The sequence below is a fragment of the Micropterus salmoides genome, unplaced genomic scaffold, assembly GCF_014851395.1.
Source record: "Micropterus salmoides isolate LMB-PRFRI ecotype aquatic unplaced genomic scaffold, ASM1485139v1 Ms_hic_scaffold_11, whole genome shotgun sequence".
In the NCBI taxonomy this organism is placed as follows: Eukaryota; Metazoa; Chordata; class Actinopteri; order Centrarchiformes; family Centrarchidae; genus Micropterus; species Micropterus salmoides.
Window position 1 is genome coordinate 27,791,005 of NW_024040152.1, and position 15,338 is coordinate 27,806,342.

Consider the following 15,338-nt stretch of genomic DNA (forward strand, 5'->3'; position numbering starts at 1 on the left):
CCTCTCTCACTGTCTTGTGAGGTGCATACAGTGTGTACAATAGAAGCATTTACATGCCATAACAACCTGCTTTAGAAGCACAGATTGCTATCACTGATCTATACAGTGTAGAGCCCACTCGGTCATTTCCTGTTAGTGGTTTCACTTGTTGTGCCTTTGAAGCAGGCTTTAATAATAGGACCCAACAGAACTAATGAAAATGCTCTCTGTCAGATTAAAAGGGAGCTTCAGTCTCAGCCGCCTAACCACATTCAGCACAAACATTAAAACACACACAGAGGCCTGCGTGTACATATACACACAGTTTACAGAAGTGGTTTACGCAGGGAGGAAAAATTCTTCTGATGTGTGGAAGACTGCTAACCCTCTTAACAACACTGCGAATACCATCAGTGTCCTGTTTCTCACAGCAGTTGAAAAAACAACAAGTGGACTGATGTCAAAGGGGAAAGGTGAGGGGAAACTCCAGATTCCTCCAAAGTGTCCGATGTGATTCTCCTTGTACCCCCTTTTTTCCATTGCGAGCGCTGCAATGTGTGCTGTAGTGGTGGTCTTGTGCTTAATGAATCCACTTCAGTGAAGTTCCTCTCCATAAGCCTTTAGGTTTAATCCCCCAGTCTGGAGCAGTGATAGTCTGGCCCAGGGGATGACATCTGTAAATCGTTCATTAACTTTTAACCAGCAGCAGATGTCTTTAAAAACAACTTGCTACATCTACGCCTTGTTTCAGTCCCTGCAACAGTCAGTTTTTGCTTTGCTTCATTCACTGCTGGAGCCAACTGGCTAAAAAGAAGATGCAAAGTTTAACAATAATGTAGAATGATATGGATGTAACCAGTATGTGGTTATCAGGTAAGTAAAAAATATAACTGAAAACAAGCAAAACCTTTTTCACTTGGTTGATTAAATAAAATGATCTGTTTACTTTTCTATTCTATTTTTTCAGCTCCAATTATTTTGGTCTAGACATCATCTATTTCCCCACACATTCTTATGCATATGAGATGGTTGTGTTCGTGTATGTGCAGTAATTGGTCCAGTGTGTGTTGTGTGTGTGTGTGTGTGTGTCTGTCTGTCTGCGTGTTTTAGCCATTGATTTAACATCAGTGGAGCAATTGAGAGGACTAAGCGGCTAGCTATCTTAACTGAAAACATTGCTACGCACTGAGCTTGCAATCTTCATTATAAAACTATCAGGAAATCGTCAGCAAGCATTTTAGCTGGCATGCTAACGCAACAAAAAGTTACCTACCACTACTTGTAAGTTCACACACACCATGCTTCTGTCTTTATAACATTATCTTCATCTTGAAGTGCATGTCACTCTTGTCTTCATCAAGATCCACAATGGAAGTGGAGAACTTGATTGAGTCATCCTTGACATTTTGTAGGTATGATTGAATGCCTCTTAGTCCTCTCTAGTTAATACAGCAGTATATGGATAATTATGTTTTCATGCACTGCTGGTGTAACGATGAAAGTTAGCTTTAGATATGTGGCTTGATTTTATTAGTTTTACGGTGATTTAAGTAATATTTTTTTTCTCGTCTTTGTCCAGTGACCTTTTACTCAATTTTGTCAGTTTCGGGGCTCCATAGCGCAGATTTCACATGGCAGAAGTGTTAAGCTGTGAAAATGAATAGCCCCTTGTGTGAACTATGCTGTGCAACACCTGTGAAAGATGTTCAGGCACTTAAAACTGCTATGTATTAGGCCTCATGATGGACATGGAGCATATAAAGAGTGGGGTATTTCAACACTGACAGCCTCCCTATGGAAATATTATGTGTGATTTCAAGGAGGTTAACCAGAGCAGGAAGACTGTGGTCTGTGTCTCCCAGGGTGATATATATGTGACACAATGTGATTCATCTGCTACTGTGCATCCATAAGCTGTCTGGCAGATTCAGCTTTTTTTCGCTTTTGGGACAAAGATTATACAGTGTGGATCTCCGGCTAAATTAGCCATGACTTGCATTAAAACATTTTTCTCATTGCCCATATACCAGGCAGAGTTAGCCTAGAGAAGACTTTTATTTGTGTTTATTTGATGTTTTGAGGACCATAAAAGTGAATAAGTGGGGCATGCATCACATAAAGAGGTGATTGAATGTGTGTGCGTGATGAAAAGATGAGTGCCACAGCCAAATACATGTTTTTAGGTCATTAGTAGTATGATGTTGGAAATGAATGAGCCACCAACGACATGCACTGGTTTTGTATCATTTACGAGGATACGTCATAGTGAATTACAAACCGTTAACAGTGCCGTCATGCTGTTAAAGCCCAATCGACCATATCCAATCCTTTGGATGGAGGTAGCACTTGTGTCATGCAGTGCGACATGATGGATTTCGCAAATGTTTTTGAAATCACATAATTGTGCACTGAAGTGAAACACGGAAACGGCAGTTTTGGAGTTTAGCCACATATATTATAGCCATAGACAATAATGAAAGGCTTCGTCATACAGTCACATGAAATGTATTTTAATAAAACACAATGTACACATATGCAGTCCTATGACCATACATTTGCTTGATCCTAATTATTAAACCTAGAATATGTCAAAGCAAAGTTTGATGTATCTTTTTTTCTTCTTCTTTAAAACATTGAAATCAGTAGATGAGGTCAAATGAATGTAATACAACACTGCGTGACAACAGACAAAAACCTTTTCCACTTGTTAAAGATATGCACTGTTATAAGGAACTCAAAGAATATTTCAGCATATAAGAGTAACAGTATGAGGCAAAAAATCGCACTGAACAAAAAAAGTACAAAATAGAATTAATAAATAAATCAAATATATACCATATAAATGAAATAGCTATGTGGCGGCTATGTTTATTATTTGTTTTTAATTATTTTAATCTGTAGCTTGGTATTACAACCTTTTTATCTCTAAAACATTTAGAACGGTGAACGAGTCAATACTGAAAATACAGTAATAAGCTTTCATAATTAGATAAACTATGTACACATGAGCCTGTTGCCATGCTAGTCAAACAACTAAATTTCTTCTTTTTTTATCCACACTATACAGTTAGAGCATAAAGCGGTCTGAACGTAAACAGTTTGTGCTGAGAATAAAATACTTTGCAACTATGCACGGTAATTTCATTAATATTACTCTCAAAAATGTACATAACATAAAGGCCACACATGGGAACACGTATCCGTGGGGAAGGTGAGGGTAGTTTTGACATAAATATAGGAACAAAAAAACAGTCTCTTTCAGTTCAAGATGCCATTTTCTTGTCCATAAGCATCAACTGCTTTAGCCGAATCTCTTTTGTCTCTTAATCCTCCATCTTTTTTTTCATCCTCATAGGTTTCACCCTGCCACCCCACCCCACCCCCCACTTCTGTGGGGCAGTTAAGCTTGCCAACTCCCTCATCACCTCTCCTATCCGCCTCCACAGTCTCTGGTTGCCCCTCCGTCTTCCATCACCCTGCATGGTTAATGACATTGTTAATGGCGGGAAATGAGTTCAACTGTAAAGGTCCACAAGCCAAGGCAAGGCGAGGGGTGGGGCTGAGAAAACAGAGTCACCTGGCTGGTCACTGGAGCAGGGGGGAGAAGCAGCAAGAGGCAGGGGCATGAAGCATGTGTTTAGTGTGTTGATACTGATATCGTATGTTAGACATATATTTTTGTAGTGACAGACTTGTAATGGCTGTGTCCTGTTGGGCAGCGGGGAGGTGGGGGTGGGCTGGGAGGCAGGTGGGGAGGTGGCGGGGTTCGTGATAGTCGTTGGTCAGAATGTGGGTGCAGCAGCGGCTAGCAGCTTTGCGTTGGTTCTTTGTTCAATGGGAAGTCCGTAGTTTCAGTCCTCACTGGCTGGTGCGTGCAGAGGCCAAGTGGTCGCTGTGCTGGTTCTGGGCCCGAAACCGCAGCCTCTGCTTGTTCTTCTTCTTTGGTTCTTTGGATCGGGGCTTCCCTGAGCCACCTGGGAAGAAAGAGAGAAATGGTTTACCCTTTTGTCGGTAGTACCCACAGGCAATGCTGTAGTACTAATGACTCAATTCGCAATTGTTTTTCAGTGTTACTTTATGTTATAGGATGATAGGATAGAACATATTGATGCAGGCAAAGCGTTGCTTTTCAAGGAACAGATTAATGACCTGCGAGCTCTACTTCTATTGACTTTACTGTAAAACAGCAGTAAGTAAAAGCACAGTCATACAACAGACTTCTGTGGAATGGATTACATGAACTCAACCTGCTTATGTTGTATTCAGGATCTGGGACTTGAGCTTGGATTTCATTACACTGTCCAAGAGTTGGGAAGCTCTGAAAAAGTTGACGGATGTTGATTCTTATCAAAGTGTGCTTTGAGTATTGATGGCTTTTAAGGATTTTTTTTAAAAAAAAGGCCGCATTAGATGCAGAAGTGAACATTATATGAGAGAAGATCACGTATTCATTTGCTCCAATCCTCAAGACTGAACTTCAGTTTTAAACTCTCTTCAGCCCAACACTTTTCACTGTCACTGCATTAGAGAGGGCAGATAAGTATGGGATGTTGCATAACTCTCTTTCCAAGTTGGAAAGGTCCCCCAGCCCAAGGTTAATCCATCACAGGTTTCACTGGGACGGGCAAGGCATGCTGGGAACTGACTTCCTGCTCTCATGGATGCTTGTGTGGTGGAGGTTCTGGACCCACGGCTCTTTGTGACAGAGAAAACTCTGGCTACCGAACCACAAGGCAATAATCTGGCTGCCAAGGCCACAAATAAGATAACGAGGTGTGTGTGCGAGATGTATGTGTGTGAGGGGGAGTGAGTGTGAGGGAATTTAAGGGAAAAGAAAATCTAATGGGGGGAAAAGTGGAGTAAGGCTTGGATGATGAGACGCTATCTGGATCCTGATCTAGAACACAAAGAAACAAGCCACGCTATGGTTCGCTGAGGGGGGAAGCAAAGGAAAACGCTACAGAAAAACAAGTCTCTAGCTCAGGCCTGCTTCTGGGTCTTATTACTGCACTTGTCTCTCCCAAAAAATAGGTAACAGTGTGTAAAATGTGGCATTATCTCTAATTGCCTTCTCATATGTGCTAGCACTGCGGTGGTCTTTTAAGCATCCCCTACAAAAGATCTATTTCCCATTCTTAGGCCTACACTGTGAGGTAGATTTGAAAATCGTTTAAGCCGACACGCATGATAAAGCAAGATATTGCTCTGCTAATAGGGTCTCCCAATGAATAATACAGATGCATGCAAACATCAAACTTTCTCAGAGCTATTTCCTGCAATTAATCTAATCTTTTGAGTCACATTGCCAATCTGAGCCATGGCAATAAAGTTTCTCGCACACAGCTCCTAGTTAAAGTCACCCTTTGAAAACAACTTTCACGTCTCCTCCATCAAACTCTAATGCCCTTTAATTGAAAAATATTACCAGAGGACTTTGTACACTTGCTTAGCTGATGCCACTTTAGATTTGTTGCATGACTTGGGGTATTATAATGTTTGTTAAAGTAAAGCTGGGGCTGAAAGGCATTTGGCCTATAGGTTCGTTTTCCTAATTGCTCTTTAAAGAGGTAATTTTCATTCAAAACAATGTTGCTAGGTGCCTGATAAACACGACTTTCAGTGCAATCAACTCAAGATGAATTACATTTGATGGCAATAAAGTACCCGGTGCAGCATTAAACTCCATCTGTAACGGGAAAAGCCTTCGTGAGCCATTCCTTGGATGCAAGACTGCATTTAAACTGAAAAGACCTGCATTTACAGCAATTGCTTAAAACACAAATACATATGTGAGAGTTAAGTTAGAAAGTAGTTTTCCTGGCTAGCTCAGGACTGGGCAGGAGATCTGTAATCCAAAGAGCTCTCTGTAACAGCACTCACAACACATGCTTACACAGAACGGCAGGAAAGAAACAAGCAGCTGCACATGCAGACGGAGCTACTGAGTTTGGTCATACATTGATAAGACAACTTTTTAAAGCATTGTGATCAAACTCGTGCCAGTAATATTACTTCAACCCTTCCTTCCTATACCTTTCATTTTCCATCCTTCCTTTAACTCTAACTATAAAAATCCATAACATGCATGTGAGACGAAAATGTTATAACAGGACAAAGCCCAGGATTTGTCTGCCCTACAAAGGCAAAATGCAGCAACTGCTACTAACATATTTGGTCAGAATTGAGTTAAGACTTAAATCTGACTTTTTTTTTCTTTTACACAACAGCTTTACAGTTATTGTATAACTGAGCTTAAACTCTAGAAGCTGCACACACTACAACTTGTGTGATCTGGTGTAGTTAAGATACCTTTAAATCAAATGTTCAAATGAGCTAAATTGCAAATGAATCATATCATATTGATTTCAATATAAAATATAAGTTGGGCAGACTGACACCTAGCAAAACAGAGCCACATCTAACCAATATTATCGATGGACAGTATAATCAAACTAGTTAAAGTGGCCAAGAAAGCAGAAAGATAGTAGAATCTTAAAGGCAGAATGCAATATCTGTACTTTCTATATTACTGTGGGTTCTACACTAATAATTTTTTTTTGGGGGGGGGGGGGGGGGGGGATGCCACAAAATGAAGGCATTGCAAACTTTTTATCGGTTATACAGGTTGCCAGCCAGCCTGAAAACGTGAAGCACTTTTTCTCAACTCCACTGCTTCCGTTGCTCTCAGTCTTTGTAGGGCAGTTGTCAGGCTTTTTTTCTCATTCCAATGTTGCAAGTTCATGACAGCTGTCAAGGCAGCAGACAAGTCGAATTATCATGCTACACATCGGATACACAAAACATTCTTCCTCAAGAAAAAGTTATGGAAGTCTTTACAGCAGGAACCAAATACACCCAGCTGATGCCTGATGCTTTCCAGGCGTAACTTTTGAATTGTACCCTTATAAATCACCAGATTTTGGATATTGTAAGGATACTGTACATGCTCTTACAATGTCCAGTATACTGATATATCCACTCCATACTATAACTCTGCTGCACAGAAACCCTTACCCATTATGGAAGATGTGTTTTGTTTGTTATATAGATATTGATAAGTTGAACCACCAGTTTCCCTGCAGAAACTGAACACTTCCAATCAGACCTCTCAGTACCAGCATTGTCAACATTTTTCAAGCTTCAGCTCGAACTCCCCAAACTTACTCATGACACTACATAAACACAACAATATCAGGACATATTTCATAACCTAATCTCAATGCTGACAGCTAGAGGGCAACCAATCCCCACATAAGCCCCTTCCCCCAGCATCTGATACAGTCTTAGTGAGATGGTCTATCATATCTACCCAAGAACTCCAGTTTAGCCTTGCCTTGAGGAACAACGCACTCTGAACACTGAGCTTTCATCATCTCATATTTACGACCGATGTAATCACTTAAGCTGATTACCAGGGTTCACAGAGGAAACAGTTTAATTTGCCTGGAAAGAAATGATTGAGTCATCTCAATTGCTTTCAAAACCAAGAACAAATTCATAAATCTTACAGCATGTAAAGATAATTTTGTCTTGGAAGGCACAGGAGGTCTCAAATCATTCTCTGTCTTTGTTTTGCATTGTAACTGGCACAGTACGGATTGAATCAAAGAAGTATGGCTTTTACCAAAAACTTATAATACTTTATACTTTCCTTTCCGTTCTGGCGGCATTTACTATCACCACAGCAAACCATAATTTCACAAATGTTTAGTTTTACTTCATAGATACAATCTTCCTGTGCCAGCTTGACGTTTGTTTTTGAGTTTGAAAAGAAAAGTTAATCAAACAAACAAACAAAAATTTCAAGAGCAAATCAAAATGTTTTGTATTTGTGAATCAGAAGCAGAGCCTGTGGTAGGATGGTTGTTTACTGCTGTCAAAAATGACCTTTGCGGAATTCATTTACTTATCCACTTGTGTGTGCACAGGATTTTCGAATGATATACGTGCCCTTTATGCCTGTGCGTCAGTGATTGTGTGCTTCCATATCACCTATGTAAGCTTGAGAAATACTTAGTGTCATTTCCAATCTTTTTAGCTGCCAAACCAGTGAGCGAAGAAATATTAAACTCCTCTGCACGCACTGTGGTGGATGTTCCTCAATAACCTCTCAAAGCCACCCGAGATCCACCGCTTTTTCTTTTTCTTCCCCATCGTTCCCCTTCTGCCTTTCCCCTCTCCATGTCCCTCTGTTGCTATTTGAGACTCCCAGCAATAATCAAGATGACTGCATGGTGAAGATCCAAAGAGTTAAGCGCTATTAGACGTATCATATTATTAGGCTCGCGCTCCAGAATAATATCTCCTTGCGGAATGGCAATATGACTACTTGTCCAACTGATGCACTGAAAGATAATCATTCAAATCCATATCCAGGGGGAAGGAAGCCAAAGCCAAAGCTCCCCTCATCTGTGTCAAAGCTAATATCTTTCTTTTGGAAAAGGCGTCCAAACTCAAGAAAATGCATAGGTTTACATGAGAGAAAGTCTGTGTTATGCAACAGTGTATAGCTCTGATATAAAGCTTTTATTCACCTTTTTGTCAATGAACATGCTTTGGAAGATTTTGCCGCTAAGGAAAAGACACTTTTTATTTTCTCTGCTGGCCCTGGGGCTACTATGGGGGTATCTATATGTTGTATGTGTACGTACCCTATAAACACAGAGGCCATGACCTGCTAAAAAAGAGCAATGCACCGACTGTCGGCACAAGCCAAGTGATTTCATCCACTAACGGCTCCAGCGGCAGTGCAGGGATCGAAGGCCTAATCCTATCGTCATTGCTTGCGGTTTGAGAAAAATCAATGGCTGACCTCGAGAAGGCATTAAGATATACGGTAAATGGGATACTATACTGCTGAAAACTGAAAACTCTCCCCTGCTCTCTTGTTACCCCATGCCTCCATTTGACGCAGACAGTCAATTAATAACTTTCGTAGGATACGGGGGAGAGGGGGTGCAGAAAAAAAATCCAAACAATTTTGAAGAAGATTCGGGTGGACTTAAGGAAGGTAAAGCCAGAGTTTTTGGCGGCTCGTCTTTTTCATAAACAGGCCAAAGCGGAGGCCATTATTTGTGAGGGAAGGAGAGAACTACTGGCGCCAGTGAGATTTGATTTCAGTGGCAGAAATTGGATTAGCAGCCATTAAGGGCCTCCTCACACATACATTTATAATGCTGTGAAGGGGAAAGGATCTGTAGCCAGCCAGTGCTCCCTTTACTCACACACCGACAACTCCTCTGTCTGGGAAAGGGTTAGGGACGCTGACACTGCCCTATACTGCTGCCGAACATAATTTTCAGTTGATTTATAGGTGGGACACAGTGGTATGACCTCAAGTGACCCATGGTTCATTAAGACGTAGGCCCGAGGTCGGCCAAAACTTTTAATGGCGATTTGTGCTGTTGTCTGTCTGCAGGGAAATGCTCTAGAACGGCATTTAAGGCAGAGGAGATATATCATACAGATGAAAATAATGCTTAAGTGTAAAAGGCAGAAATGTGTAACAGATACGGACCTGGAGGAAGTGAAAAGGCTGCAGTATTTAAGAGGAACACTACTGGGAAATGCTGTGGCAGAGACACAGACGTCAGGAAAAAAGAAATCAGCCTTTTGACAGAGAAGACAATCATTTACAAGAAGCTCATCTTGCCAACCAACTGACAAGAGGCTCTCTGCACAGCATCATTTAGCCCTAACAAGGTTACTCTGGATCACACTCTTTCATTCACTCTTTCATTTGTTCGTTCCCTTTCCCCCATGCTCTGCTTACTATCACCACGCTGCGAGGCGAGAATGATTTAAAACATATGCATTCTTATTTAAAAAGCCAATGTTGGGATTAGGTCGGTCATTATTTTCTCATTTCCAACCCGGTAGAGGATCTGTGCAGAGATTAAAAAAGCAGGTTAGCTCACCGCTCGGCTCTTTGATGCTTCGTTTCACTGACAATAAGTTAAAGCGAAAACCCGACTCGGAGATTAACGTCTCTAAGCAGAGAAGTCCCGGCAAAACATGCATGACTGACACGGTGATTAATATGCCTGATGGTCAGTGCAGACAGCGTGTTTTTTCCCCTCTGGAGAAGGTCGATCACACCAGCAAGAAGCAGCCACAATCTGCACAGGAAGGCTACAGAACAGATGATGACCCCGCACATTAAATTTATTCCCCAACATCCCAGAGTTCAAAGTTGTGCTCTGCTGCATTTCACCACACGAGAACTGTTCCCTTGTGCTGTTTGGGTTACCACCTCTGGCTCGAGCGCTCAAAGGCAGGTTATCATGTAGAAACCTTCCATGACAGATGTTTAATTAGGCCAACTTCCAAAAACCTCAAAAGGTCTGAACTGGCTTTCCTACGATATTTCCTCTACCTCATATTCACCTTAACACTTGTGATGTGTTTCAGAAATGTTGGAAAGTTTGGAATTACTTCTACCTACTATACTAGGAAAGATTCAATGGAATAATCCCTCCGGTCTGATTTCCAAGTTGGAAACTTGGGGCATGATTTCTCAGGTTTCTGAGGTACACTTTGATGCCAGTATGCCAACATGGCACTGAAATCCTTAAAATACTCCTAAAATTTATATAAAACATTGCTCTTTAGGTACAAGCAATCTCTATAAACAGTGTTAAGCAAATTAATTGAAAATGTAATCAATTACTCATTACTTATTGAAAAAGTGATTACATTACTAATTCATAAACGGCAAAAGGTTTTGTTGCATTACTTGTCACATTGCTACTCAGCCCAGCTCTGTTAAAAGTGCCTTTAAACAACTCCAAAGCCTTGAAAATAACGCACTACATCCTTATTTAATTGTAGAAACAGGAAAACTGTACATTATGATTTAATAACAAGCAGCATGCCTACGGTTTTGACGTTCTTACTGACAATCAACAGCTAGCTTAGCCCCGGCGACTTGACATGTCCACACAGTGAAGCCACGGGGCTCACACACCTTCCAACACAAAACCCAGAAGAAGAGGAATGTAGGCTAACCATATGTGGGCAAATGCTGCATTCACTCAAAGTCGGCAGAATGGAAAGAACAAGAAAAACACTCCTTTTTCCAATCTGGGAGTGTTCACGCGTTATTCCATAGTGCTGTAGCAGTTTGTTACCAAGTGACACCAGATACAAACAAAGAGTGTATATCTCCTATAAAATTGGCTGCACTGATTGCATTAGTGTTAATATAGTATTTTATCTTGATGTACCTATAAGTTGTGGTGTGTGTGCAGCCATTTAGCCAACAGTTTGTTGACATGTCTAGTTCTTCTCACCAATATCATTGGTGACAGACATTCCATCAGAGACTGATCTGAGTGTTTTTTTCCTACTTTTCTGCTCGTAAGCTTACTTACAGTTGAAATTATGTGACGGCAAAAGCTACAGGTGGCTACCTACCACCTAGGAAGACACAAAACATAAATAAGACAACTTTGGAATTACCAGGAGGTGCATTTCTTCTCTGCTGTGCCTCCATTGGGGAAATTTGAATCCATTTACACTACGTCACTAAATTTTTAAGTTTTACTTAAGCTTGCTATGCTAACTAGCAGCTACTAATGCCAAAAACCGCAACAGTGGCTGTTGCACACAGAGCAGGATTTTACATTGCCCAAAGAAAATCCATGTCCATAGTCCTCCATAACTCTGATTTACAGCCTTTTACTGACCTTGCCTTAATAACAACAGAAAAAAGGGGTGGCTGACCTAACGTATAGGATCAAATGTTTAGTTTTTTAATTATTTTCATTAAGTATTTCACTTTTATAACAGCTTAACAAAGTTGCACCGGTTTCAGTATAAATGACTATGCAGCTCTAACTCACTTAAATGGGGGGAAGTCAAAAAAGGTCCCCCGCAGGGCCAGATGGTTTCTTACCAATACATGTAACGTTTATTAGTTTAAAGCTGCACTAGGCAAGACTTATATAGAAAAATACACCTGGCTTTTCTGCCTAAATTGAAAAATGTGGATTCAACAGGGAATAGCATCCCATCCTTGCTGTACCCTTTTAGCCCAAATTAATTTCTAGTATAGTCTAACAGCTTCATATACACACCATGCACAGAAAGTGTTTCACATCAAAATATAGATGTCTCTTCTAAGCTACATTGAGCAGATGCCTTTCTTTAACAGTATTATTGAGTCTTTAACAGTAACAAAGAACACCAGTGCATCAAAAAACATTGTTGCCGGGTGGCATTGTAACCTTCATTAGTCATATATCAGACCGACTTACACTGGGGGGCCTCGTACAGCGCTACATAATTTGTATTCATATTTCAATGCTTGGTAGAGTAAAACGGCAAAGGGAAATCAAGTAAAATCATCTTTCGACAGTACAGGGCAACAGGGAAAATTATCACCAACCACACCTATCATCACCTACACACAAATCCTCTCCATTTTGACCACCTTGCGATGTATAAGTCATTCCTCAATCTCAGTAATAGAGTCAGTCTTTCCATCTCATGGATCTCTATGATGATTTTGAGCCACTACAGTCATTATTTTCTGAAGATACCTGTCATTTCCTGCTATTTCTTTGGATAGATCACCCAAGAATATCCTGCATGAATTCCCAAACACAAGCTGCAGAGCTGCAGTCTCTTTTCATTCAACTTACACTGTAAATTTCCAGCTAAACTGAGGCTTTTTGAAGACCCATCTCTCTCTCTCTCTCTCTTTCTCTCTCACCTGTCATTCACCTGTCTTGTGCAGAGTTTTACGTGCATTACTGCTGCCAACAACTGCATGCACGTTGCGGTTCCCCGCAGGTCTATTTCAAGTAGTCGGCTAATTAAAAATGATAAAATATTCTTTATGTGGAATAAAAGAATCTAGTCTCTTGGACATGATGGAAGCATAGAGTTTGTAATCCTGATTTAGAACTGAGATTGGTCTATAGGTGCATAATATTTTATCCTTGCCATCTTTTGGAATGACTGAAATGATAGCTTTACTCCAGGAAGGTGGAGTTTCTCTTTTCCGAAGTGTCCATTCAAAAGTACTGGACTTAAATCCTCTGAATACCTTATACCATTCAGCTGATAGACCATCACTTCCTGGTGTCTAATAATTTTTTTATTTATTCAGTACAGCTTCCAATTCTTTGCTCGCAATCTTTGAGATTAAACATTCATGAGAGACAACTGGACTCAGCAACAAAGCCCTTGTTGATGAGATTTCCTCATCCCAGTGGTAAAGCAGTTCAGCTATTATTTCTAAATGTTGGTTGTTGGCAACTTCCAAAACTGAATACATTATAGATTACTAGTTACTGTCATTTGAGAGTTATTAGTTATATTAAATTTATATTACTGTCTCTGGATTGTAATGCTTTACACTACTTTTGCGTTACTTTTGACTAGTTGCTTTTACTGCTTTTAAATCACATGGCGTGATATGGTTTCTGGGCTATGACATCCTGCTAACTGTCAACCAAAATTGAAAGACTTGTAGTTCAGCTTTAGCAGAAATCTGAATGCACGCTGTCAACCCCTATAGCAAGAGAGATCATATGAATAGAGGCCTGCTCTTTATGTGACTCAGCCACTTCAAACATGTGCCAACTAGTACATGATCTTTTTTCTTTTTCAGTTTTTCAGTTTTGAATTAAGGTATATAATTGATAATTATTGACTTTTTCCCACTAAATGGAACCTTGCTGTATTACAGTGGCTTCACACAGCCAGTGGTGTCATAAGAGTAACGTCAGCAGTCAGGCAGTGATCAGGCATCACAACCAGCCTGCTGAGTCTGATGCGCATTTAAACCACAGGACTCAGAGAGAAGTGAGCAGCCCCCTCTGCGGTCTGCTATCTCCCGACTGACTCATCGACACATCTGGGCCTAAGTATATGGGGTTCTCCGGCCCAATGGGCACTTGGGTAAAAGAGGGATAATTAGCTTTAGTTGACTTTAATGAATGGCTTAATGTTGTGTTTCATTTCTGATGAGAAAAATATAAAGCTCAGCGCTTATCAAAGGGAGGCCCCGCACCGACGTTCCTGAAGGCTTGCTGCTGGTGGGGGTCTTTTTGTTTTTGTATTTGTTGTGTGACTGGGGGCGAGGTGGAGTGAGCTGAAGATAGCTGAAGCATATGAGGGGAGTGGTTTAAAATGTGGCCACGGATCCAAAGACCAGGAAACCTGCTGGGATACACAGTAGCAAATTCATCATTCAAGCTTGGAAGTTACTACAGATGTGAACTCTGTTTGTCTTTACTCAACGATAGAAAAGGGCCATAGCACTCCACTTTGATTTCCATGTCTTCTATATCAAGAGGAGATCTCTATAAAGGCTTTGATCTGTCTTATAATTCCCACATGGTATGATATAAAGCAGGAAGTGTCTCGCAGAGTTATGATAGTCATTCATCTTAGTTTCCGATAAGTGTATTGCATTGAGCTGATGAAATTAATCATTTTCTACAGACACGAGATCCAGCTTGTATTTATTTGTTTTATTCAATCTTTGATAACAAGCTGCTCTCAAGCTAGTCTTTACTCTGATGCACTGATCACTTGCTGCTGCAGCTCAACATACTTCGTAGTCTTTGCTGTGCCATTAAGAAGTAAAAGCTAATAAAAGCTAGACTTGGCAGTTCATTTTAGTGTACTTTTACACACTGTACCTTTTCCTTTTTACAGCAAATCAGACGTGGCATCCTTTGACATATAGAATGAAACACACTCACTTCAAAGGACCTCACCAATCTTCTTCTCTCTGTGTAAACCAGGATTAACTGTGCAATTTTAAAAGCACCCTCATTCTGATAATGGATCAAGGCAGGGAAAGCACATCCTGCGGTGGAGGTGATTTCTTCGCACCACTATTAAACAAATATTTGGAACACTTAGTTATCTGAGGAGGTGAATCTGCATTTCCAGGATCTGTTGACAGTCTGGGCCTGGGGTAAAGCCCCCCACGGAGGGCACTAGTTTGTGGATTTACCTGGCTCAGCCCCCTCCCATGAGCCTCTAGGTCTTCACGAACAATCCTTCTGCATTACAGCCCCCCATCCCGCTTTATGGAGAGGAATAAAATGCTTGTCAACACAGCCATGTGGGGGCATGCAATACAGCGCGCTAAGAGTACAGGGCTTTCTGCACCCTTATGGGGCTACAAGGGGGAGGAGAGAAGGATGTATGAGGATTTCTACAAACAATTTGTCGACACTGTTACCTACTGGTACACACTTAGCCAGGTAATACATGCCTACATTCCATGGTAGGTTGTACTTTGGTGTGTGTCTATAGGCCTAAGTGACATTTCCCTAAACCTCTTTTCCCAAACAGCAGTGGTCCAATCATAGCTGGGGCATGGCAGGCCTATGAAG

The 15,338-nt window shown here is 40.9% G+C and overlaps 1 protein-coding gene across 2 annotated transcripts in view; it reads right to left on the minus strand.

The window, feature by feature from the left end:
* Nucleotides 1-2,468: 2,468 nt before the first annotated feature.
* The window catches only part of rspo2 (R-spondin 2), a 58,198-nt gene continuing 45,328 nt past the window's right edge, over nt 2,469-15,338 (minus strand). The window contains exon 5 of one of the 2 annotated variants that reach the window (XM_038712090.1): nt 2,469-3,953. In XM_038712090.1, the coding sequence (XP_038568018.1) occupies nt 3,838-3,953 (116 nt within the window). In that variant the 3' untranslated portion in view covers nt 2,469-3,837. The remainder of the gene's footprint in view (nt 3,954-15,338) is intronic. The other variant, XM_038712089.1, reaches the window with a different exon arrangement.